This window comes from Apteryx mantelli, chromosome 1 (assembly GCF_036417845.1).
Source record: "Apteryx mantelli isolate bAptMan1 chromosome 1, bAptMan1.hap1, whole genome shotgun sequence".
In the NCBI taxonomy this organism is placed as follows: domain Eukaryota; kingdom Metazoa; phylum Chordata; class Aves; order Apterygiformes; family Apterygidae; genus Apteryx; species Apteryx mantelli.
This window is the reverse complement of record NC_089978.1, coordinates 159,707,859-159,734,981: the sequence shown is the minus strand read 5'-3', so window position 1 is coordinate 159,734,981 and position 27,123 is coordinate 159,707,859. Positions and strand designations below refer to the sequence as shown.

At 34.9% G+C, this 27,123-nt stretch overlaps 2 protein-coding genes across 2 annotated transcripts in view; one reads left to right on the top strand and one right to left on the bottom strand.

Moving 5' to 3' along the window:
* The first annotated feature begins 10,159 nt into the window (after positions 1-10,159).
* Positions 10,160-11,537, top strand: PMCH (pro-melanin concentrating hormone). Its single transcript, XM_013948096.2, has 3 exons — positions 10,160-10,520; positions 11,032-11,236; positions 11,488-11,537. The coding sequence occupies exons 1-3, from the start codon at positions 10,278-10,280 to the stop codon at positions 11,535-11,537; spliced, it is 498 nt and encodes a 165-aa protein (XP_013803550.1). The 5' UTR covers positions 10,160-10,277.
* Positions 11,538-11,914: 377 nt separating this feature from the next.
* Positions 11,915-27,123, bottom strand: part of PARPBP (PARP1 binding protein) — a 57,911-nt gene continuing 42,702 nt past the window's right edge. Inside the window, exons 7-10 of the mRNA XM_013947260.2 lie at positions 26,568-26,746; positions 23,376-23,457; positions 12,891-13,026; positions 11,915-12,246 (exon numbers count right to left, since the gene is read on the bottom strand). Of these exons, the coding sequence (XP_013802714.1) occupies positions 11,915-12,246; positions 12,891-13,026; positions 23,376-23,457; positions 26,568-26,746 (729 nt within the window). The remainder of the gene's footprint in view (positions 12,247-12,890; positions 13,027-23,375; positions 23,458-26,567; positions 26,747-27,123) is intronic.

The following is a 27,123-nucleotide window of genomic DNA, read 5'->3' as shown; positions in this document are numbered from 1 at the left end:
CTCTCCCAGATATCATGTATTCAAAGGTAGTCCAGAATCTCAGTTGCATTGCTTGCTTTTTCCTGTATTTTCTTCCTAGCTGAAGTTCTCCCATCTCCCTACAAGGAAAAAGGAGCCTCAGTCTTGCTTAGCCTTTTTAGCTAGCTAGCCTATAAGGAACCTCTTGCTGTTGCTTTCACACAAACTGACTATGGCTCGCTCATCCAAAGTAATTGTGTGCACTTGGGACTTCTCTCAAATCCTCACCTAACAGACTAATTCAACTTTTAACAGAACAAAAACAAAAGAGCAAAGATGGGTATATAAAATATAGTTTGCTTGATGAGGTACAGCTGACTGAAGAGAAGCCAAATTGACTAAAAAGCTATGAAGACACACCCAAAACCCAGGGATTCTGGCAGACATAACAAATCCTTCTAAAGACAGACTGAGGTTAACAAAGTTGAAAAAAGAAAGAAAGAAAAAAGACATATGGATTTCATCTACACCCTCAAGTCTAAAGCTCCTCCTTGGATTAGGAGACTAACAAGCTCCTCCGCTTACAGATTTATCTTAAATCTAACAGCAGATAAAAGCTTATTTCAATCTGTTGTAATCAACAGCTCAATATTTATAATTCTGCCATTCAATCTTTGCCTAGTAGTCTAGCTTTTATACAGCATGTTCATCATCATAGAACAGAAAATAGACCATATTAAACTGAATCCTTACTCATTTTTTGTCTAGGAAGAAGCCAATATTCATTGAGGAAAACTCCTCTTTTTGCATTCATTCAGAGTCCCTTAAAAGAGAGGGACTATTTTGCAAAAGGTCTTTCAGAATAAAAAGCTTAGTGTTTTGTTTTGTTTAACCAACAGTGAAAAGAATAATTCACTTAATTTTAAGCATAGTGCATTGGCAAATTATTCACTAGAGTCCACACCATTTTATTAGTTGGGAAGAATCCTAAAAAAGAAAGGACACAAAGTAACAAGTGTGTCTTTCATTATAACCTGAAAAATTCAAAGTCTAATTACTCTTTATGTGAAGTTGCCTAAGCCTTTAACATAGAGTATACATTAAATAAAGACTTATCTATTTTCTATTTACTCTCCAAATTGCAATTTCAGAAGGTAGAATATATCTGACATATGCTTAGTCTACTCATCTGTTAAATCATCCTCCAAAATCTATGTTTTAACATTTAGTAAGAGACAGATTATCAGCTTTATTAAGACTTGACCAGACCGTTCTTGCCACAGAGTAAGGCTTTTAAAAATAAGGTAGGTTTATTTCATCTTTTAAGAATCATTATGCTAAATCTCTAAATGTTAAAACTGCAAAGAAAATCTTCAAAGACAGCTTAATCATTTTAAGAACTTTTCAGTCTTATTTGAGCAGCACCTCACTTTGGCCCTACAAATGGGCAGCAATTGTGGAACATACCACTGAATTTTATCACCACATATAGTCAAAAAGCTGTCTCAGCAGGCATAAAGCTTCTTTAGCATTTTATATATAAGAACATATAATACGAATTTATACAAACAACTAGTAATTTTAGCTTTTACATGAATATTTTTTATTCAAATCCTCCGATTTCAGAATGTGGAAATTGCTGCTATGCACCCATACACTTGTCCTGGCACATCTCTAAAGTTATTGTCATCCAAAAATCTTAATTCTCATAGTAAAGACTTGTCAAGAAAATGTAAAAATATGAACAGAACATTAACTCCTACAGAGAAGGATCTGCAAGTCCTGCACAATGGCTTTGAAAGGTTTAAACTGGGTCATTGGTCTCAGTGAGGTACTACTTATTCAAGGATAATTTAAGCGTCAACATTTAAATAACCTCATTACTATAGAATAAAGGCAAGGAAGGATGACTGACTTGAATTTAGTGTGACATATCAGATTGTAATTAAGTTCCAGAAGTGGAAACAGTTTACATCAAGTCTGTCAATTAAAAAGAAACTAAATCCGTATGACCTTGCTGAGCAGGCAAGGTTGGTAACTAAAGGTAAAATTTGATTTTGGAAACTCAGAAGGACAGAGATTAATTGTGGACAAAAAAAGAATCAGTACTGCTGAAAGAAATACTGGAAAGAGTAATCAAATTAACCATCTGAAGGCACATGGATGAAAACATGAACAATATTCCACATGGATTTGTCAACAACAAATCAAGTCAACCTGAGTAATTTCCTATTCTGATAGGGTTATATCTTTTGAATAGTGAAAAGCAATACATATACTTCTAGACTTCAGCAAGGTATTCACATTTTCATGCAACACATAGCATAAACTAGACAGTAAAATAATGGTCAATACAGGAGAAAATATTTGCTGGGTATAAAACACGTTGGAGAAAACAGACTAATTATCAACAGTTCACTGACAAATTGGAGTGATGCAGAAGGCAAGGTTAAGAACCTGTCCTGGGTCAGGCACTATTTAAACTTTTTGATAATGATCACAATAGGATAGAGAATATGCTTATTACACTTACAGATGACATAACATTACAAAATGATGCTTGGAACTCTTTGGAAAAAGAGGATTTAAATTCAGTCCAAAATGATCTTGACTGCTCTGGAAAAATAAGTCTAAATAGGGTGCCAGGCTGTACAGCTAAACAGAAAAGTAATTGCATAAATACAAGATGGGAAACTACAGGCTTCATAGCAGGTATGTACAAAAATGATCTGGAAGTCCGAGTAGATCACAAGTTAGATGTGAGTCAAGAAATGTCAGCCTATTGGGGAAATAAAGACAATCATCATAGTAGGGCATATAAGCAAAAAACACAGACTGTAAGAATTACAAATCAATTCTTGCAGCCTTCAGCATTAGTAAGGCCTAAGCTAGAATATGCTAGCCTTGGGCACTGAACATCAAGAAACAGATGGAACAAAGTCCAGATGTAAGCAAAAAAAAAAAAAAAATTAGATGTGTAGAAAATACAACCTATGAGAAAAGACTGAAAGTACTAGGAGTAGTTATTCCAGATTCTTCTGCAAGTTTTCTTCTTACGATAACAATCATCAAATACGCAATATGCCTGTTGCAAAGAAAAGAATAATCTTTTTTCCTTAGTCTGTTTTCTATGATCATGTATGAAACGAAAAATAGTAACGTACTTAAATTACAGAAAAAGATTCAGATCCAATAGTATGAAAACACTTTTTTTTAAGCAATAAGAGTAGTTAAGCACTGTAACAGACTGCCCATGGAGGTAATGGAATCTATCATGGAAATGAAGAACAGGTTAGAAAATATCTGTCAGGAATAACACAGGCATAAATGATCAGGCCATCCAAAGTATTTCTTGCTCAGTGAATATCAAGGTCCCTTCCGGCTGTATTTTCTATGATTCTATGATTTTATACCTATTTAACAAAAATGTGCAAAAGTGTGGGGGGGGGTTGTTTGTTTTGTTTTGTTTTTTAAATCATGCTTGGCTGAACTAGACTCCATAAGAGCTGTTTATGGCAAGAGATCTGACTACCTTTTAGGTTTCTATGATGTGATAATCGTGAAGGGTGGGGGTTTTCTGCTTTTGTTTTGTTTTCCATAGAATATGGAGACCATCTCTCAAATAAGACAAACAAAAAGCTGCCAAAACCATGTAGAAGTATACACCACCCAATTGTTTTCAATAATTATGCATTGAATAAGCACTATTGAAAAGTGACAGGTTAATTTGTATAACAGAAGGAATCTTGACTGGATCAGAGAAGAATACATAATAACATGAGCATATATGCATAGACATGGACAAAACAAGATTTAGACCAAGCAGACCTATGTGTAATCATTTGCAGCAAACTATTGCCACTCCCAGAAACAGTCATCTAGCCTGGATAACAATAAATCTATTTAGAAAGGAAAGAGAGACTTCAGTATGAAGATCACTTATGGAAAAAGAAAAAGCTCTCACTGAAGGCTCAGATGCATTCGAGTAAGGGGGACATAGGTAATGGTCTAAAATAATTCATGCTAAGTAGGGAGTTACCCGAGCAGTAACACTAGGAAAAGAGTATATATATCAGTCAGACTAAAAGTAGTACCAGACCCTTTTGACTTGGCTCTGTTTGCAAACTTTCTGATCTAAGCAGATTCACAGCAAGATGGCTTAAATTTCCATGAAGTTCTGAAACAAGAGGTCCATCAAACCTAGCAGTAAGGAAAATAGCAAACAACAGTGAGAAGGCAGACAAGTAGAAAGTCTTGCAAGGCCTACTTGCATTGGATTTCTTTCAAAACTAAGAGATTAAAAAAATTTTCCTTTGCTTGAAACTTCCTGCATTCTTCAGCAGCTGTGAAGATTCTCCATTAGTAACTACACCAGACAAAAATCAGTAGAAGAAACTCTACATATGGTATACCTTACTTCTTCTGTTATACAATTTCCTTCTTATGAAATACATGTATTTATCTGCAGTTCCTCCAAACGAAATTCTGAAACTCCTTTCAAAATAACAAACAGCACAAAAAATTTGAAAGTTTTCCCAACAGTGAAACCTCTACTTGTAACACGAACAAATGCAACATTTCATTCAATAAAGACATAGGTTATAATTCAACAGTGGACTGAAAAGGCCATTCTGGATCTTGAACAGAAATTCAGTAAAAGTCCCCCAGTTTGGGAACTGACTCATCCTCATCCTCTCCCTCAACACTCACCTGTCACTCACCTGTCACATAAGCAGAAGGCGGCTCTAAGTTCTCTAAATAATTAGTGCTGTGCTCCTGCACAAATCCAGATCTGTTCCATCACAAGCAGCACAGTGTCTACATCATGCTAAGTCAACTTATCCATTCTAGGTGACTACTGATTCAACAGGGAGGAACAAGGAATCAACACTAGACAGAAATATTATTTTCCTATGCAATCAGCAATGAAGAGTGTTAACTGCCTCTCTTATGCCCTACGAACTGCTGCTCAGAAGTTCTTTCCATTAACAAACAGTACAAGGAATCTACACTTCCAGCACCTGCTTGGTGTTTTTTTTTTTTTTTTTGGGGGGGGGGGAGGAGGAGGGCAGAGCAAGCTGGCACTAAAATACTTATGTTAGGTATTTAAGATAGACTGTCTATGTAGTGAGCTGCTAAGACAGCAAAAGAAACAGTGAGTGTCTACCTTCAAGAGAAAGTTCCAGGCTCTGGATCCAAAATAAACAAATGCAAGGGTGAGTGCAAGTGATGCAGCTAATCCCAAGGAAGGCGTTGAGATTTCAGATACAGCTCATCCTCATCACGTCCTTCTGTCGAGCTGTAGCCAGCTTCTTGACAAAAGTGCTTGCGAGATCTGATTTACATTCTGCTTTGAAGGGAAAGAACTGGCGACCCCCAAAACCATATAGAAATTCTAGGATTCTTTTTCACAGATTAAGTGGAAAGTAGGAACTGCTGTTTTTAAGCAACTAAATCCTTTCTGACATTTTTTTGACCTACACTTTGCATTTGTATCAGCACTAAATAAGCCACAAATCAATTAAGAATACCAGCCTATTCTTTTCAATCTGTCCAAGATTACAAGAAAAAAGATCATGAAAAAAATCCATGTCTGAGAAATTAAAACAGATTCAGCTAAATGCTTAACACAGTGCTCAATGTATACTGTTTAAAATGCATCGTCCAACAGAATAAATACCAGAGATTTCATTTTTTAAAAATATCTAATATATTTAGTTAGTTATCAAGGTAAGAAAATGTCATTTTGTTACTTAAAACTACCCAAATGTATTGCATGGCCTCAAGATACTTGTCTCATGCACACAGCTCCATGCTTTCACATTCTCTAAGGCTAAGACAGACAGTCTGTTATCGCCTCTGCTATTAGACAATCACACAGACGAACAAGTGCATTATGAAGGGTTTGATTTCATTTTTAAAGCAGTCTTCCAAGCCTCAAGATGTGCAACTCAGTTCAACTGACAGCTTCTATGTGTGCTTGAATAGGACTGAACTACAGCTATCTGTATAAAATTTACAAAAAAAAAAAAAAAAGCACCACATTTTAAAACCAGAACTAGTATGCTACTGGGGAAATCATCACCAACCATGTACTTTTGTGCTCTTCTAATATTTAGTAAAAATGATCTACAGTTCTTTCAATACTCCCTCTTGCATTGTGAAGTACTTCCACTCTGTTAATACTACAAAAATCTAGCTTTATATACAAGATATACCTATTTATTTATTGCTCAACAGCCAACACTAAACATTAGGTTCAAAGGTCAGACATGAAAATTACAGTAGTAACCAAGCTAAGTAAAACTGCTATAACTGTTTAGCAACCCATTTCTAGAAGAATTCAAAATGAGCAGAAGACATTCCATGCATATTAAGTATCACCACCTAGATTTTATTTACCTATACATATCACATCAGATTTCAGGTGTTAATAGTTCATATTTCATGGTAACAAGGTTTCATGCAGAAGCAAGAAGAGTTTCTTAAAATAACTGATTGCTCTGTAATCAGCACTATTACTTATTATATAAATAGCCAATTTTATAAACAATGCAAAAATGTAGATGCTAGTATATTAATAATAAGGTGACTACCGTAAAACATTTTTTTTTCTCCACTAAAACTCAAAACTGTCAAGAGGAAAATAAAAAAATGCAGACATCTTATTAGACTATTAGGATTCCCAGAGACATTGCAAAGAGGTGTGCACAATGCATTGTAAATCTGCATTATCTGCTGCTCTGAACAAGCAAAAAAGCCGAATCCACTCTCTCCAGAATCTGCAATAACCAGTTCATTATTCTACATGACTTTACAGAAATACTGTGCTACTGATTTCTTAGCAGCTTCATCAGGAGGTTTTCTACCAGTTATCGCTAGAGCCACCTCAGATCTTCAACAATTATAACAATTAACAGCCAGTTAAAGAAGCACCAGAAGCTACTGGAGAGAGTATCATGTTTGCCTTGTTCTTACATTCTTCCACGGGCATCAGTTTACAGATGCAGCAGATGACTACACAGACACTGTAGATGGACTTTTCAATTGATCCAGGTCAGTCACTCCTATTTTAACTCTTTTGTATACAAAATGAAACAGAAGCATTTGAGAGCAATAGCATATATTTGTAATATATGCTGCATACCTGTGGGTACTAACTCCAAATAAGCAGATCTCCTCACAGACAGAATTACTGGGTGGATAGCATGTTCCTCAACTCCTAAATCATATACCAACATACAGACAAAAAAGTTTGCTGCCAATGGCAGCTCCAGACCAGTCCTCCTGATTTACCCAGGCTGAGCTAAATGAAAAGCTATACCATTTCAGTTCGAAAATGGTTTTTTGCTTTATTAATTGAACAAAACTGTACAAACACTGAATGTAGAGGGAAGTGTACAAATTAACAAAAGGAGGTTGGCTGAGAAAGTACAAAACTATGCACACTTGGCTTTCAAAATTGTTTCCTCCGTAGCCAAGCAATTACAGTCAAAGAAAGTAAACCACTTCAGTTGCCCTGTGGCCAGTACATAGGAGGAAAATGAAAACAATGAGAAGTTATAAACCTGTTTTTGAGAGATGATCTCTCTTGAAAGGATTAATGCACTTTCCTCATCTGGGGAAGACTATTCATACCAAAATGTCTCCTAGACACAATCTGCTCAGTCCAGTAGGGTATACTCTCTCATGAAAGGCCTTACCAGTAAGTTACTTTAGCAAGGCAGCCTGTTTTTCCAGGAAGTTTAGCAGTGAGCACTGCTTAAAAATACCACAATTCCAGCAACTCTGTTCAGTTCTTCCACGTGACATTCTCAATCTGTGGAAAAGTGCTGTAACACTGCCCACTTTCAGCGGGAAGAGTTATTCTTCTTACTGCATTTCCCTACAAATACGCAACATTTCTCAGCAACACCCATATTTCCTTTTTGTACTTCTTTTTACACCTCCAAGAGTGCCCAAAGAAAGGTGTTGATTTTTAAGAGCAGCAAGCAAAAACCAAGTTAGGATAGGGTGGATCTAAGCTAATTTGAAGCTTATGTAGGGTAGAAAGGAGGAAAGAAACACCTGAAGCAGTGTTTCTCAATTATTGAAGCTAAGAAAAGTGAAAAGAAAAGTGAAAGCAGCAAAGCAAGGTAGGCTACAACTTGGAAGAATCAACACACGTATCGGGTAGGAGAACAGACAGACAAACCCAGCACCAGTCTAACATTTTAACTTGTATCTGTTTGGGGTTTGTGGGTTTTTTGTTGTTGTTGTTGTTTCCCTCCCACCCCCCAGTCCTAAAGTGCCAAGGAAATGATTATGACACTTTTTGGATTTGTGTCACATACCCAGAAAAATTTTGATCCAAAATAAAATTTGATTGAAAAATCCAAATATACACAGAAGAGTTCCAGTAAGTCAGTCTGTCCCTCTAGGAAAATGCTGCTGTAACAACAATAATATAGCATCAAATAATAATGCCTATTCTTTGGTGTAAATTAAATTAACAAGGAGCAAAACAGCAAACAAGCTTCAACATTATGTTTTTAGGTAACATACTAAAAATACAGTGCTCTTCCATCCCTGAGCAGTCCTGCACAGATTGCCCCTCAGCCACTTGTGAGCCAAATAAATACTCTGATGCCTCTGTGTACAGAGAAATATGCACAGAATCTTGCAGAAATGTGCCAGGCTAGATGCTAGCCAGTCTCCAGAGCATAGATATTCAGTGAATTATAAGTTGATTACTTTTTGTTTGTTTAAAAGGCAATATTGCTCAATTCCCTCATTTTCTCCTTTCCCAAAGTTCTTTGTTCTATACTCCCTTGTTATTCCTTTCTTTCCACTGTTGCAAGTGCAAATAAACTCCATGAAGATTGTGCTTTTAGGCATTAACAGATATGATTACATAATTCAGACCAAGAAGAGACATCTGTAATTTTGAAGCATGCCTGAACCTAAATAGCTGGACTGGCACTCAAACACATAAATCAGAGTTTTCATTTTTCAGGATTGTAATGGATATAAAGACAAAATGCATACTTGCTGTCTGAGACTACCATTGATGTCTAGACTATTAAATATTAGTTTAGTTTTCTCCATCATACCACATCAGCAGTAGGTGTCAGTGAAGACCTTGAGAAGATAAGTACAAAAAAGAGAACCAGTGCAAGAAACCATTACTACTACTAAAAAAAAAAAAAAGAAAAAAAAAAGAAAAGTTTCTAGTGGATGAAAGTACAGAGGAAAATCAGGAAATGCAAAAAAGAAAGCAAGAGGTAGGGAAGCAAGGGGGACAGCTGCTCTTTCTGCCTAGTCAGTTTCTTGGTCAGTTTCCAAGAGGTTTGCCCTCACTAGCAGGATGCTTGGTCTTGATTCTGTGCATTAATCCCAATGGTTGAAATAAACATGAGTTTAGGGATTGGAACCAGCTCAGAGGCACACAATCACTGAATAAGGTGGCGTGCATCACTGACATTAAGAGATTAGCTAGATTTGAATTGGTCTCATTTGCTTTCCTGATGAAGTAAAAAAGCATGTTATGCAGAAACTCTACATTTCTTTCCACAAGATAATAGGTAAGCCTTCAGAGCCTTTTCTAATGAAAAGCTGAAGTTTCATTTTCTTTCTACATTCTTAGCAAACATATCTGACTATATAATATTTGTAGCTGGGTAACGTTTTACTTTCAGAAAGAAAATGCTGACAAATATAATTATTTGGGTGTTAATAAGGATTTCTAGAGATGGGCTCTTTGCACAAGGTAACCTGACAGAATGGACACAGATATAAAAATTAATGACTTCGGCTCTAACACAGTAGTACTCCAAGCCACTGTTATGTTTCAAGTATTTCAACTCTTCGCTAAATCCATTTTGTTTAAGTACTATAATAAGTTAAGATTGACACCTTTACAACAGTCTTGCTTACTTAGGTAAATTAGTTCTTTTTCTCAAATTGCCTTAAACGGAAATGAAGCTTTATAAAGAACACAAACGGACATTACTATTTCTTGTGAACTTTGCTATACTGATCCATCAGAAGGAACTATTAATCTGTACTGTTCTAAAAACATACAAAGAAACAAATTATCCATGCTGAAGAAACATTTAAGTAGTTCTAAACAATATATGGGATTAAAAGGATTATACAAAAGGTTACTCTCTTTAATATGAGTCATTTAAAAAGAGTGAACTCATCAGCCATTGAAGTAGTTTCCATTCACTCTGTAAAATATATAAAGCAGGTACAGATGTACAGCATGTTAGTTTACAGCTGAAGCTCTTAAAATTTGAAAACTGCTTAACTTCTATGCAAACATTAAGTAACCAAGAATGTGTATCTCATCATACATGTTAATACTCTGTCTTTTTTCTCAAGGTTTTCTAATCTCAGTGTCAAAATCTCTGCAAAAGGTAGAAGATAAAGATATGTTGCTGAACACATTTAGTCTAGGAAGAACTCTTCGAAATGGAGATAGAAGAGAAAACAGAGGAGCTACACCTTTGCTCAAGCATTATAAGACTGAAGACAGTAGCTTTTTGGATGAAGAGGAAGACAGAAACTCAAAGTTCTTTGTGAGTTTTCAGTTTTACATGCTTGGCTTAATTGTAAAATGGAAGTTTTCTTTATAGTCCTTTAGAAGACAAGTGCAATAATTGAAAGCGATAACCTGGTGAAAACATACAAAATTCAATTCAGCATAATATATTCAAGGATGAAATTTTCAACTACAAGTATCTAATCCCAAAATTTGAAATAAGTAATTTAGGCACTTGAATAAAAGAAATCTGATTTTAAATCAGAACTATAGGTAGTCAAAACCTGTGGGGGGAAAAAGGCCTATGTTTGTGTTTGTTTCTGCATGTCACTATATGCAACGACAGGTTTTCAACTTTACCAAATAAGAGATGCATATTATATTAACAGGTGCTTTACTGTAAAACCATTTTAGCCAAAGATGTAATGCAGGGCATTGCTTACATTTAAATGGTTATGTTCAATCCCAATACTTCCATTGATAATTTAAAAAGTCAACACAATTAATTAAAATTTTTAAAGATTAACTGCTACTCTTCCTTAAAACAGGACATGGGCTCCAGACTTGATTTCCTAAACCAAGGCATGGCAATCAACTTAGGTGCAAAGCAGCTACCTTATCTTGCACTGAAGGAAGCCATGGCTTTTCCAGCTGACACTGAAATTCAGAATATTGAATCAGTACAGGAAAGAAGAGATACTGGGGATGAAGAAAATTCAGCTAAATTCCCTATAGGAAGAAGAGATTTTGACAGTAAGTATACTTTCATTCTTACACACAAATGATTTCATTCTTGTAAAGTGTAATGCAATATCTATACAGCCATTTGATAAAGGTTCTCTTAGAAACTACATGTCATATTTAGGATTTGCTAGGGCTGATGAAATGCTCTATTTTCAGTTTACATTTAATGTAATTTTTTTTTCCAGTTAACAGTATTTCCAGAGGCAATAAAGAATCCTAGTTCTTTTATGATTTAAACTTTCAGAATTTTTTTCCTTTAGTGCTCAGGTGTATGTTGGGAAGAGTCTATCGACCTTGTTGGCAAATCTGAAAACTACTGGTCTACACCACCTTCTTTGAAGAAGATCAAACGTTTCATTATGAATTTAATGTAACTTGAAGTTACTGTGTATTGCTACAAACTGTGTACTGCTACAAACATGCATCTACAAATACTTTCACATTGCAATGTAGAGGGAAACATGATTCACTGCCAAAAATAACTTAGCTGTAATTACTAATGATGTATTGTTACCAAAAATAAAGACATCTGCATAATCCAGATTTGTAAATATTTGTCTAATTCTACACAAGCAACTTTCACTTAGAGTATGAAGGGAAGCAATTCATGAATCTCACCTTTTTCTTGAAAAACTACAACTTCTGAAAAAAGTCAACATACCATGTATTTGAAAATAAAAACAAGACTTATAGTCGAAAAAAGTGAGTTAATTTTGCCTGACCAGCAATCAATTTATTCTTGACTGCAGTTCTGCTGCTTTTTCCTGCCCCACCAACTTTGCTGTCCAGTTTCTTCTGTGGATTGTTTGAAACCTTAGGTCTTTTAGCATTTTTTGGCAGAGATAGATCACTTTCCTTATCACAGATTATTTTGTCATTATTCAAATCCGTCTGTTCATTCTTGGAGTTTTTGTTTCTTGGCTGACAACTCAGTTTTCCCATTTCTGTTTTACTTCTATTCCGGTGAACATTTTCAGAAATAGTTCCAAGCGCTGGTATGTCAAGACATGAATTCATACCTTGTCATGTAAAAATATCAAAAAAATATGGGAAGAAATAAAAAGTTACCTGGGATTGTTTGTCCTTTTTCTATCACAGGACTGTCATGTGATTTTTATCACAACTAGTGCTTTGTAAATAAAACAAAACTACTCTGGTCATTACAGTTACATTTGCTGTTTGTTAATCAGTTAATCAGTGTACTGTTATTTTCAAGTGACATTGCTCAAAAACATACAATACCAAATACCTTACAGAAGTAGATTATTAACCGTAAGATGTTGGGAAGGTTGCTTAAATTGTTTAAAAATTATATATATGATACAGCTTACAGTGGATAGGTAAAACAAATGATTTTTTTGAATGATAAAAAATAAATTTCACTTAACTTTTGTGGAATAAGAAAAAATTGCACAAATATAAAGTTTTCTTTTTAACCTTATGATGACATCAATGCACCTTTCAAATGGAATTATGTTTTCAAAGCATTAGCATTAAAATTATAATGCAAAGACATTTGACTGATCATAGGATATTCAAAGCAATGAAACATGCCTGTTTTTTTCTTGAAAAACATTTATATTTGAGTTTTACTAAAGTTTACTGCGATAACATCTGAAATATTAGCTATGACATTCACTTATTCAATCCTAGCACAGCTTACCTGCAAGAGATTCATCTTTTAAAAGTTGCTTTGGTGCAGGATGTATGCTACTTTTGAGGAAGTGCTGACCCTTCCTTTCACTCAACGCATCTTTATATGTACATGCAAACTGGGATTTGATTGAAGGTTGCTTCATCTGCAAGTAGTGATTGGTATCAGCTTTAATTATTTACAAGAATTAAAACAGAATGTCTGTCAGATTAGTGAAATAAGTTTCCTTTCTTCTGTCTCATGTTTATAAATCATCTAAAATACCAGAAAAATAAATACACTCACATCAAGTATTTAAATAAATTGTTCATACATTTACAAAGGATAAAGGCTTTCTAGAAATAATTACAGAAGAATTCTAAAATAAATTTTTAAATATATTTTCATCTCTTGTAGAAAGTTGCATATAAATTTTTAAAGTTTCATCCACCTAAGATTTTCTGTCAAAGTTATCTCCCTCTTTTGATATACTGTAGACACTACCATTTTGAACAGCTGTCATAGCTACTACAGTTATCATATTTCTACAGGCCATCATCTTTGAAATGTCTGTTCATAAATGCCAATTATAGGATAAGTCTCCCAATCCAATCAATGTATATACAGAGGAAAGCATACTATCAACACAAAGAAATGATAAATAGTATAAATTAAGCTTCAATATACCTAAATCTAAAACTGAAATATAAAAATATTATTTCAGCTCTCAGGTAAATTTTGGATTTCTCATTTGTTCAGAAAATAAAGCCAGCTCCATACTGAATGCAAAGGTCAGGAGAAAAATTCTCTACATGTACTGTTCTGCACATTTTTCAAAATATATCCATATAGCCTAAGTTACCAGAAGTCTACAGTATTGGAGAGCACTACTATATCTAGTTCTGCATGCTCATCTCCACCTACTAGTCTCTGAAGGAAGAAGCCTAGCCCCATATCACAGCTTAAACAAAATGTGTAGATCAGCTACAAAAATTAAACAAAAGTTATAATATAGCTTTTATATCCATAGTTCCTGGAATCAATGGTTCCAGGTTCAAATTTCTGCAGTCTACACTTAAGTTACAGTTTCTCCAACTATTACATCATAGAATTTGAGGGTCAAGCTTTGTCTTTTCTCACTAATTTATCACAAATACAGCAGATTATGTGAAATAAGTTCTGCACTCCATTTCATTTGAAAGTCTACTAAATTATACAAAAGAGATTGAGAGGTATGGTGTAGAACAGAATACCATGTATTAGAATTTCTAGCTAATAACTCTATTAAATGTCACAAGTAAATTCAAATAAGTTTGAGCTAAACTGGTGCCTCAGTACTAATACTAGGAAAAACAAAATGTAAGAAATGTTGTTATTAGAGAAATACTGCTTTTTAAATATACAAAGGGACTAGCTTTGTGGAATAAGAGGATTACTGCCACTTTCCAGATTAAAAAATTTGCAGTTTGCAGTATACCAGTCAACTCTTCTTAACAGAAGCCTGTTTAAATCTTATAGTTCAGGCTTGACCCTTATAGATTTTTTTGTTCCAGAAAAATCTCAGGTTTAGACAGAATGACAGAAGACAACACATTCCCAAAAGTCTGCTTTCACAGGGGTCTTCACCCACCAAATTCACTGTCACAGCTTATGCCACTTTCATCAGATACTGCTTTCATCCATATAAGCCAACAGACTCTAGCTTTTTATCATTAAGATGCAACCTGAGTATCTCTGCATGGCGCTGCAGTTGGCCAGTGAACAAACCTACAATCTTTTCAGGGGGAAAAAGAAAAAAAAAAAAAAGATTTATTCACAAAAATGTAGTTCTTTTCTCTATGACTTAATATGCCTGTACAAAACAGTCTTACTTAAAGCTCAGTATGACCTTCAAGAATTAGAAAGGCCCAATTTTCCCAACTGTCAATCACTCCCAAACTAATTTCTCTGTGCTAGGCAACAGCCTGAGAAAGGCAGAATCCATAGAGAGAACTGGTCAGCATTCTTCTTAACAATGCTATTGTTCTCTAAGGGTTAATCTCCTACGCATTGACCACATTTATCATAAAGTAAGACCATATATAGACATTTATTAAGTTTTGTATGCTGCAAGTTTGTATCTAATCTCTCTGAGTCATTAACTGTGTTTATACTCTTTTCAGAAAAATGTTTTGAAGGATAAATAAGCTATACCCAGAGAACCATAAAAGTAATTCAGATTAAGCGCAACTCAAACCTAGTTTAAATAAACTTCATCAACATCCTAGGTATACAATTACAATATGCAGAATACAAGGGGCTTTAATTTCTTTAGCTTAAGGCCACAGTAATACTAAATAAAAATATTTTCCAATATTTTCTATGTTCCTTCAATTCTTTATCTTGATCCTTTAAAATTCACTCAATTCTTAACTATTGTTCAGCAAATGTCACACATTAAAAAAAACTATGCAACAATAACTTGCACACAGATCTATCACATGTTCTTCATATTGTATAAGGCAAATAAACTATAATTTGTGCTGAACTGATAAAGATACAATAAACAAAGAATATCAAATCTGGGCAAGTAAGCCTGTTCATTACCATTTTATAACCAACAAAAGCATTCAGTTGTGTTTTGGGGCATCAGGATTTCTTTTCACCCAAGGTCACTTCACTAAGTCAGTTTGCAGAGATTAGAGTATGTGGAGTCAGAGGACAGAACTCAAGCTCAAGCACTGAAAAGCTTGCAGCACAACAAACACATCTGTCTTAAGTTCCACTTCACTGAAGCTTGAAATATGCCTCAAAACTTAACTCTCCATTGCATCACATGCCATTTAGTCATTTACAAACAACATGCAAAGCTGTAGCTGTTAATACAGCTGTTTCAACTGATGCTAGTACTAATCTAAAGGGCATACGTGAATGCAGAGTGCAAGACTATGTAAATTTGTTGAAGCAGTCAAACTTCCCAGCTGCTCTTGGAATGTATTTGTTAGTAAGACAATTATATTACATTGAGTGAGTTAACAATAAGAAAATCTAAATAGCCTGAAAGCAGAAAGAGAACACAAGGCCAGTGCTGAATTAAAAAGTAAAGTTCTCTGTATTGTTTTTAAAGAAAAAAAGAACAACTTCAAATGTGATTGAAGCACATATAATGAAGCCTGTCAACAACTTGAAATAGCTCTTAAACACCAATTCCCTGAACTCTGCTGATTTGAGGGCCTCACCACCAACATCCCAATGACCCACAGCTCCGGGAAAGGGAAATGATGTTGGGAGCTCAACTTGCTAATCAAATAGTTGCATACAAATGGTGTAAAACAAAGTCAGGCTTGCTGCCCCCTCTCCTCTTCACAAGAGAGTGTCATTGCTGTTATTCCTATGTAAAGAAAGAGTTTCTCCTGCGTTTCAGACAAAGGGGTTCACTGTTAACACTCTCCAGCTGGGAGAAAGTACAATAGAATAAAAGACATCTTGTGTTTCAGTGCATGTAGGTCAGTTAGTGGACCTAATGAGTAGATTAAGTAGCACATTCTCCCATCCTGACTTTTTTTTTTAATCTAAAAAGTTTCAGTTGTTTGAAATGTGAATATAAAACATTCGCATTTGTATGAAATATTAATGGTGCATGCTCTATTTATTTCTAAAAGTTAGTTGATAATCTATTCCAGATCTCCTTCCAGCATCTGCATACAGACAGTACTGCCAACATTTAGTCAGTAAGAATGCTCAGATTGGGTTTTTATACACTGGAATGGCATAATAGAATTTGAAAACCTACATCAGTAACAACAAACATATGTTTTTATTTTCCAGCCAAATAATTAGAGTACTATTTGGAAGAGGAAAAGAGAGATAAAAAGGAAGAGAAAACTTCTCTTCTCCACCCTTACCCCTGTTCTTTTGGAAAAAATAGGAAGGGTAAACTGAAAGAGAAATTTTAAAAAAAGGGAAGGGAGCAGAGAGGGAAGAGAAAGAAAACAATAAGTGGTAAATGTCATTGCCAAACCAAAGTATCACGTTGTTCAAACACAAAAAATTTTCTGGCTAATAGCTCAGGTAAGAGTGAGCTTTTACTGTACCAAATCTATCAAAATTTTTAGCATGACATTGTACCAGTCTCTCTATATCCTAAATTAACCTACTACTGTTTCAAGAATATTCAGCCTCGAATCACCTCATTATTTGGTTTTGAGCGCAATCAAAACTCACAGCTAGAGATCCTAGGAAAATAGGTTAGAGGTTGTGTAGAAACAGAAATGGTATTTTCCACACAAGCATGGTTTATCAATTAACTGGCATTTTTAAAAAGCAATAAAGTCTGTCTCCAGATTTTGTGCTGAACTTTTTCTCCCATCCCCCTTTCTCATCCAGCTAGTCATTTTTTTTGGCACGCTCCATAAACTTTGAAACAAGCAATCAGTTTCGTGTTCTCCATAATTCTATTCCACTTCGAAATAAACATTTCTTGCTACAGTAGACAAGACTACTACCCGAGGAAGATTGCTTTCTCTATTACTGTGAAGCTTCTCTTCACAAGTATAGTGGTCATACAGAAAAATCTTGTTAACTTCCTGTTGATAGTTTTCCAACTCACAATTTATTTGTACTGGAATCACAAATAGGCAAAACAATTCTCTCAAGCAACAGCATTTTGGGAACTAAACAATGAAGAATAACAGCAGTGCACAAAGCTAGATATTAAGTCATTTTATATAGGCATGATCAAGTCACATGAGAAAGGCAGACTGGAATTTTCTGCTTTGTGGACCTTTTTTCTTGGAAGAATTTCCATACACAGTAAAATTACAATGAACTTCAAACTTGCCAAGATTTGGTAGAGCTCCTTAGCCATAAATTCTTTAAAAAGTAAAACTACAGTTATGTTCCCAATTGGAGGAAAATAGTACCATATAGGAAAGGTTTTCTCCAGGTATATTAAGAAAAAATATATACGCCAAACTACTGAAAAGTCCTTACAGCTGTTGTGGGACAAATATGTTAACAATGCAGCACAACTTTGAAAATAATATTACATTTCAATGCATCAAAAGGCCAAAACAATCCTAAATTAAAAAAAAAACAAAAAACAGTTACTGTCTCATACACTGTACGCTCACAGTCTAATAGCTTTTGTTCCTTCCTTCTCTACTCCTAAATATTCTGTTTCACTCAACCCCACTAGCTCAGTTACAGTATTTCACCTACAACTAGACACTTCAATTAAATCTTTTCTGGTGCAACATCCAAAGAAGAGATAAGATGATCTTTACTACACAAAGTGTTTGTTGTCTTAAGCTGCTCTAGCACCTAATCAAAGCAGGTGACTGCAACAGCCCTCCATCCATTCCCCTCTCACACCAATAAACAAATATTTATATACCCCACTGACATCAGCAAAAATAAGTCAAATAATGGGGTACCTACCCACTTCAAATTAACAGAAATAGGATTCAAAGTATCAGACATAAGGTTGGATTAATCCTTTTTAGGTAAAAATACCTCTCCTGCCCAGTTAAGCTTTCTATATTTTTATAAATCAGAAAGGAGCAAAGAGGACAACTGGCAACAAATAGAGGCTTAAGTTAATAGATGTCCTGTAGACCTTTCTAAATTAAAGATCCCTTCCACAAAATACCATTCACCAGAAAAGGCTTCCCTATAACTATATATAGCAAATTGAAACATGACCCATTTCTAATTTTCCTCTCAAAGGAAGATGAAATGAAATTGAGTTTCTCTTTATTACTCTTACCTGCTTTTGCTGGAGGGGATGAAAAGGTGGAACATGCTAGTTCCCCAAACTTCTTCCTCTTCAAGGGATAAAGAACGATAGCTTTGCCTCCTAACAAATGCCTTTATAGTTGGGTGGTCTTTCTGCATATCTCTTCCAATATTTAACGAGCAATGAAAGATGAAATATTTCTTTCTGTGTCTTTCACCCTTGCCCTGAATTTCAAAGCAGCTATGGGGCTGACATTTTCCAGAAAGTACTACATTATTCATCATGCTTTCACTCATACTTTACTGGCTCATTAATCTGAAGTTTGTTTTGGCACAATGGAAATACCCACAGATTTATTTTATTTTTAAACATGAATTCCAATTCATAGTTACCTGTTTATTTTGTCCACTCTCCATATTTTTAAGTTAGATATTAAACACACAGGCATGACATTGTGCCCTAGGTTTAAATATTATCAATCTGCAGTCCTCCACATAACACTGTGGATGCGAGAGATCAGTTCCTGTCATGGAAGGTGGAAGCATAATGATTTTTTAATATAGTGAAGTGCCCCATTCTCCTTTTACTTCCTAGATTTTCCTAGATTTCTGTATTCAACACATCCTCTTGATGGGACTCAGCATAGAATCAAACTAATCATCATTACTGTGTTCCCTCCCACCTCCCCAAATATCATGGAAAAGGAGACTTTTCCAGGACAAGTTCTAATGAGAGATCACGACTTTTTCCTACAGGCTACCATCTAACCATACATCAATCCATACATCATACTGCAGACTACCATCTAACCATATCAGGCAGCAGGAAAAAAGGTCCTTAGGACAATTTTATGGAACTTACATCACATACTGTATCAGAAACTTCTCAGAAGAATCACTGATGTTGAGAAAAAACATCAAGCCACTACTGACTTATTTGAAATTTATGTATGGTATCTCTTCCCAGACAACGATACTAAGAATTGTTTAAAAATCATGCATAACATAACTTAGAAGCGTGAATTTTATGAGAAACCTTTACACATTTTAAGCCAGTTGTCTGAAAAAAACAGGGAAGACTAGTGCTGTGTGTAAGAAGGTGATAAACATTACTATAGCACTTGAGAGCTATGGTCACAGACAAGGAATTCATTGTGCTAGATGCTGCACATTAAAGACAGAACAAAACCAAATGATTTCTACCAAGCGACATTACAATCTAAGACAGGAAATATATGGATTCATAGAGAAAGTAACCCAAATTAGTCATTATAATGAGCATCTGTCTCAATATATAAAGCACATAAGTTGGGTTGTTTTTTTTTTTTGGGGGGGGGGGTGCCAGGTTGATTTAAAGGCATTGAAAAAAGTTTTAAAGGAGGATAATGTGTTCTGCAGGTGTCTATGGGAAATCTCTTCAACCATAACAAACAGGATCAAATGGACAAAGCTGAAAGAGCTAGTCTGAAAATTAACAAATGAACAATGAAAACTGGTATTGCAGGCTGAATGTGAGTAAGGACAGATATCTCAAAGCTGCAAATCAGATGTAATCAATGGAGTTGGGATGGATTAAAACAAATAGCTAATATCTGCTACAGCTTAAAGAAACAGATTGATATACAAACAGAAGAGTGACATTTAATATGTAATCACTTGGAAAATAACCTTTTGCACAGCTATCTTGGTGAAGAAAGACAGGCCAGAGTTGCATCTATCAAGTCCATGAGAAATATAAGGCAGTAATCAAAAAGCAAGATGAACCTTTAACAAGTTATAGCTGAGTGGACAAATGGATAGAGAATACATTCCAGTGGTGCTATGCAGCAACTGTGTCATATTATATAACCTTAATACAACGAAGGAAAAAAAATAAGATAGGATACCATCCTCAATGCTAAATGTACCAAGAAAGATGGAACTAGGAACTCAAATTTAACCATACCAGCTCAAGATCAAGAGTTGGCCATTCACAGGAAAGTATAGAAAAAGTCATTAAAGATGTTAGTTTGGACAGAAGAGACATTTAGGTTAGGTGTAGATTTGTGAACTGTTCATATAAAGATAATAGCTGAATTTGTGGATGTATTTATACACAAAGAAGGTACAGAAAGAGAAAAAGAAGGGAAACAAAGACAAGGTCCTATAAAGTCTTCATAAGAAAAAGAAAGAAAAAAACAGAGGAGAATCACGCAACCGACTGTAGAGATTATTGGAAAGGTATAAAGACAACCAGGAAAGGACAAAATCATGAAAGTCAAAGACAGTCAATGTTTCAAGAAGAAAAGCAGGGTTTTCTATGAGAGTGGAGATCAAAGATGAATATTCAGAGTACTAGCTCTGAGTTTCAGTTAGAAAACATTTACTAGTTATTTGGCAACAGCAATTTTAGTGGACTGCAGGAAAAGCAAGACTAAAGTACGCATGGGAACACCAGAAGAATAACTCCAGACTAACAGGACTACAGTTTAGTTTAGATTGCAATGTTTGGCTTAAACACAGGAAAAGAGAATTAAAGACTATGTGAAACATTCAGGCATCATATCCTGGGTAAGAGGACTTTCTATGCTGACATATCATTGAAGACCATTTACACTGTGAACTGTATGAATTTTCTTTTCACTTTTTAATATGAGGCCAAAACATCTCAAGATGTTTTTCCAATTCCATGATGTTCTTTGTCTCTCTAGTACAATAGGGTGTGCTGGAAGAAAGCCATGAAGAAGAGTGATGATTACAAGAGGCAGTTCAGCCTCAATATTGCTCTAAGATATATCAGATATGTAGCTCCAAGAAGTCTTTCACAGTTTAACACATTAGTCACACATAATTTACCATTCCCTTTGCTAAAGTAAGAGAAGAGTCAGCCATCACAGATTTAATCTACAAGAGATAACACTTTAGACAAGCTTTACAGTCTAAGATGCCAAAGAAAGTTTAGAAGGGCCAACAGAAGTCTTTAGACCTGTTGCTTGTTCACTCTGAATTTTGGTTTTCATAAAATGTCTTTGTATTAGGCACCAGACAAGCATCAAAGTCAGTTTTAGAAGTTGTTTGAAAGACCTCAGAAATTATTGTCTAAAAAACCCTAGATGTTTCATTCTATTTTGCTACAGCCCCATTTTGTTTCAACAATCTTGGTGAAACAAGGCTAGGATGAGAGTTCCACAAAAGATAAGCTCTTGTACTGTGTTAACAAGGCACACAGGAGTCACAGCACCCTTATCAGAGTCCAGCTCTACAAAAACAGCACAGGAAAGCACCACCATGAATCTTGGCATTACAGTACAACAGTTCCTGCTCCTGAAGTAGAACTCATTCAATTATTCAGACCCTTTGACAAGAACTACCATAAATGCAGAAATTTTCTATGGGAGGTAATCTCATATTTTTGATTAGCAAAGAAGTGCTTTCCAAACGAGTAAAAATGGTTTCATAACATGAATCAGCCTCAAGATTTGTATTTTTGATAGTTTGTGCTGGAAACCTAATTCCTAGCCACCTTTGTAAGTTTCCAGAAAAGGTCTCGAATGTGGCAGAGATAATAAATTCTTTGTACTTTGATATTAACATAGTTTTCTTATCCAAATAGAGTCTCTGTAACTGGATTCATGAACAGCTATCTATTTCAATGTATTATACAAACAGTACATCACATTTGTGCTATTTGATGAATACAGCTGCAATTTAAATGCACTGTTTATAGCAAAACTAATGTCATGAAGGTCATTTGTTAGCTCCCATCTTTTCATAATTTGCATAGTAGTTTAAAGCTAAATTTTGCTCCGGTATTTACCATAACTAGTAACCCCCATCACAATGTTAATGAAACTGGAGTATATTTTAAAATATATTCTGGAAACAATGATAGAGCAATTCATTTTAATTCCCTTTAATGACTTTCTACTTCTCAGATACATAACATGTTAAAATTCCCTTCACCTTCAGTGGCAGAAAGACACTTTTCATTGTGCTGTTCTAGGATTAACTCTGATGACTTACAACACCTCTGCTCTCTTCCTCATATATTAATCATGTTTGTGTTTTTAACCTGTTATCAGAACTAAGTTTGCAAAAACTAGTAAATAAGCACTTTTATGTAACTCTCTGTTGAAAAGCTGTGGAAGATACAACTTCTCTCTTTCTATAGTCCCAACACAATACTGAAATTTGACTATTAAAAAAAAAAAAGAAAAGCCTTATGTGAAATGCAGTACAAGACACTGCAATTTTCAGGAATATTAAAGATGTTCCTTTAATAAAAGTGTAGTGTCACTTACAATCCCAACATGCTGCTGCAATGTTCTATTTCTTCTAAAAAGTAACAAGCATCTGCACTAACATGCTTTATTTTCTTGTTCACTGAGAAATGTTACGGAAATGTCTTAGGTGTGTGACAAATAAAAAAACCTGAAAAAATACATTAAAAAAAATCATTATTGCACTTTGAGAATGCCAATATTATCTGAACTAAAATTAGATGCCTGTATTCAGGGTTTGTTTTTTTTGTTTGTTTTTTTGCTTTCACATAACATCAATTTTATTTTTACAGTTCTGAAATACACAAATTGTTATAGATTAACTCAGTGTCTTCATTAAGATACCTTCATTAGTAAATACTTTTGAGTAAGTTTAAAGCCTTTTTTGGGGGGGTATTAGATATTTTCATTCATATTACATCAATGTGAGTTTAATCACAACTACACTTTATCTATGGAGTAGCTTTTAGCGAAGTATTTGAGAATTTTAGCATTATTATTTCAGTATATCCATAAACACGTATCAATTTCCATTCAGTACCTTAATTTTTTTTTCATCCATCAATTTCTGAATACGCTGTCTAAGAGGTTTTGGAGATGTTCCCCTGGATTGTACTGGAGATCTATATTAAAAAGAAGTAATTAAATCACGTGAATGCAATTAGTTAAGAAAAATAAGTGCCATATCAAGCTCTTCAGAAACAGGAAGGAAAGGAAGCTAAATTCATCTCCCTCCAGCCTTACTTTTTCTCCCCTCCTAAGTAACCACATGTACTTTGACAACTGAGGACAGCATAATGAAACCAGACTTACAGTTTCAATTACTGGTATCATTTTACAGTTTATGTTTACAATATTGTAATTGTGCAACCACAGTGTTATTCTTTGCAATGCTGGTGGTGAGTTACCAAGTCACCATTCTACCTCCACCCCCTTGAATAGCATCTGGTTGACATCCAGAATAATTTTCCTCCTATTTACATACTTTTCAATAGAAGTATTCATACAACCAACTGAATGCTTCCACTTTCCTATATTTCAGTATGTGAATAGTTGCATACATTGATGAAAAAATCTGATGCATATAAAAGGGCTTTTTTGCTCTTGAAATAAAAAGATCTAATCTGTGTTTCTGTAAACAACAACTTCCAAGTTTATCCTCACAGTAGGCCAGTGTGCATATGAACACAGTTGCTTCATTTCAAAAGAAACTTTGTAGGTGCCTCAGTAAAAAGTTTGTTCTTTATTTTATTTACTTCCATTTTTCTGTGGTGCGAAATTTCTGTAGCACCTTACAAAGCTTTTGCCATTTAAATTGACAAATATGTAACTTCTCTAGTTCATCATGCTTCCTTCTGTTTTTCTCTCATGAGTCCTCTTTGAAACCCATAACAACAGAATCCTCTGCATCCCATTTTTTCAACATCTGATTTACCCAATCTAAAAGTTTATTAAGACAAATGAGAGTTAAAAACAAGTAAAAAATTCTCTGAACTGCCAAATTTTAGGAGAAGAGATGCTCTAATTTAACCTCAGTCTTCATCTGAAAAGTAACAATGACTCTCTCAAAATGACCAGATCCCAGACAAAACTGGCCACAAACTTTAAGCATATCTTGGGATTCTCAGTAATTAACTCTCTAGAGACAACAGATAGTAGTTATTGTTTTATGGTTTTTGATCACATGGTAGTTACTTTACTGTTTGTGGATTTTTCACAATACTATGTGATGTGATCAACTATCTGATACACAAAACCTTAAATTAGCAAAAAAAATTTGAAAAACACTGTGAAGTTTACTGCCAAATGTACTGCCATTTATCCTGTAAACTGTTCCAGATTTATTATTAACAATATAGATCGTCCAAAGATGGAAAGCTTTGTAGATCAAGTATTTGAGAGAGAAGCATTAATAAAAAAAAGTGCTGTACTTCAGAGGTGCCTGTACTTCGGGGAAAAACAAAGCAACACCTCAAACACCATTCTATATAATATTAAGACGTTCAGCACATGCAAAGCAATTGGAGCCACGGAGTAAGTCTGCTATAGACATGTAGAACATTAAAATATTTGACAAAAATTAAGAAAAGATATTAAGTTTGCAAATTTCCTTATTTCATCTCAGTTTTTGCAAAGTTTTTGTTTCTCCTAAAACAATTATTTAGGATCATAAATTCAAAACTTTGAATAAATTACTTCTAAATTGATATTTTTAATTGCAATCACACAAACCATATTAAATATATGATATACTGGAAAATAAAAACTAAAATCAAATTGACCACTAAGATATATTAAGGAAAACACATGAATTTGTTTAAATTATAATATAAATTCCCAGATATCAGTACCTCCTTACATCTAAAAGGAGAAGATTTTAAATGAAACAAACAATTTATCCATATGGGGAAAATTCAAGAAAACTAATTCAACTGAAAAATAAAATGAGTTAAGTAATACTAAAACACTCAGTGGGCACTCTTATTCAAAGATAAGTCATTTTAAATCCATTTCAAATTAAAAAGAGCTGCTTAAGAAGACAAATCAAGATCTCTAGCTCTAAATAATAGCTGTGCTTAATTCAGAAAAAAAACTCCCACAAACTCAGGTGGGCCTTGAGTCCTTTCACATAGTACATTAATCTAAATTGATAAAGCTTTTTTTCATTCTGATAAAAACACATCCAGAGCATGGTTTATTAAAGAAAAAATTTTAAAAGTAATTTGAAATTAATTTTCCTGAAACTCAAATAATGGAAGAATAAGAGAGACTGAAAGCATGGTTATTTTAATCTTGTTACATAATGAAATAGAAATGCATAGCTACAGCTATCCATAAATATTTGGGACATGAAAAAGCATTCCTCAATTAAAAAAAAAAATTAAAGGGTTATCTAGAATTCTTATTAGTAAAATTAATTGTCTTCAATTTTATTAGAATGTGCTTGTTCCTTTGGTTTCATGAAAAATGAAGAACTGTAAGTAGTATGGAATCCCTAAGTTCTTCTACTTTTGGGGTCCTCCATCTTCTAGCTTAGGACCCATACACACAGGTGATAACATTCTTTTAAAAAAAAAAAAGAAAAAAAAAAAGAGTAATCTACTATTGCACAGTAGCTTAGGTGCTTTAATCTTCTGTATTGCTAAAGGCCTTATAGCTGCAACCCTCTTGCCTGCTCTCCACTCACAGTTCTCTATCTTTTCACCCAAGCTGCTGGGGCAGTGTTTTCAGAGATTCTGGGGCAGTATTTTCCCCTACTGCTTTCACTCCTCCTTCCCCACTTTTCCAGTCCTCTGGTTGTAGCCTTTGGTTTATGTTAGGGAACCCAGTAAGGTGTGTGCACAGAGCTCAAAATGCACCTGGTCATGCAGCCCCTGCCCTGTTCAAAGCATGCTCCAATCAGCACTAACAGCACAGTAAACAGGGAGAACCAAGAGCAGGTTTGAGCAAGCCCTGAGGAAAACTGTATAGTTACTCTGAGAAAAGTATTATTGGGGAACCAACTGCTGCAGTGCAGAGGATGCCCAGGAGAGGATACTTGTCTGGTTGCAACTCTGGTTGCTTCTCTTCCCACCTGGTCCCAGGAAGAGCTCTCCTCCTCTCCTCTCGCTCTCCTCTCTCTCCTTCTCTCTCCTCCCCTCCCATCCCTCCTCTCTCATATCAATGGTTTGTCAGTCATTCAGTACAAGGCCCTTTCCAAAAAAACAAAACCAAAATACCTTCCAGTACTCACCTGAAGAGTGTCAAAACAGAGGTAATTCCAAACAAACTTAAGTTTTCATCATCATATAACAGTTCTGTTTTATTTTGGGTAGGAGGATTGGCAGCTTCTTCATCCAGAAGAACTAGTAAGACCTTTACAGTATCTCTGCCACAATATACAGTGCCATGGTTTATGGAATGTAATTTTGGCTGAAAATAAATAAAATTAAAAGGAACATACAAGAGGAAAAGTCAATAAGCCAGACTCACCTCCAGAAGCAACCTATACCACCAGAAGGTGCAAGAATCCCCTCCTCCCTTTTCCCAGTAAACATTTATGGAGTAATTTGCTCATAGGGAAGTTTCTTCCTCATCTCAAGCAATTAGAGTTCAGATGATTGCCAGCTGGAGGCATAAACTCATTGCCAGCTGGAGGCATACACTGAAGAGCAAGTCACACAGATAAATATTCAAATCTGTGATGAAATCATGCTGCAGAAATTAATGTATTATTTCCTCACAACAAATTTGAGCGCTGGGGGGCACACAAGCACATTACAGTGAAGTCCAACTCCTCTGACTAACTG

What these genes read in the sequence shown, in the direction of transcription:
- PMCH (XM_013948096.2), top strand. Translation starts at nt 10,278, where the DNA reads ATGTGTATCTCATCATACATGTTAATACTCTGTCTTTTTTCTCAAGGT. An exon ending in ACAGAAACTCAAAGTTCTTT is followed by an intron (nt 10,521 to 11,031) that starts GTGAGTTTTCAG and finishes TCCTTAAAACAG; the next exon opens with GACATGGGCTCCAGACTTGA. An exon ending in AGGAAGAAGAGATTTTGACA is followed by an intron (nt 11,237 to 11,487) that starts GTAAGTATACTT and finishes TTTTTCCTTTAG; the next exon opens with TGCTCAGGTGTATGTTGGGA.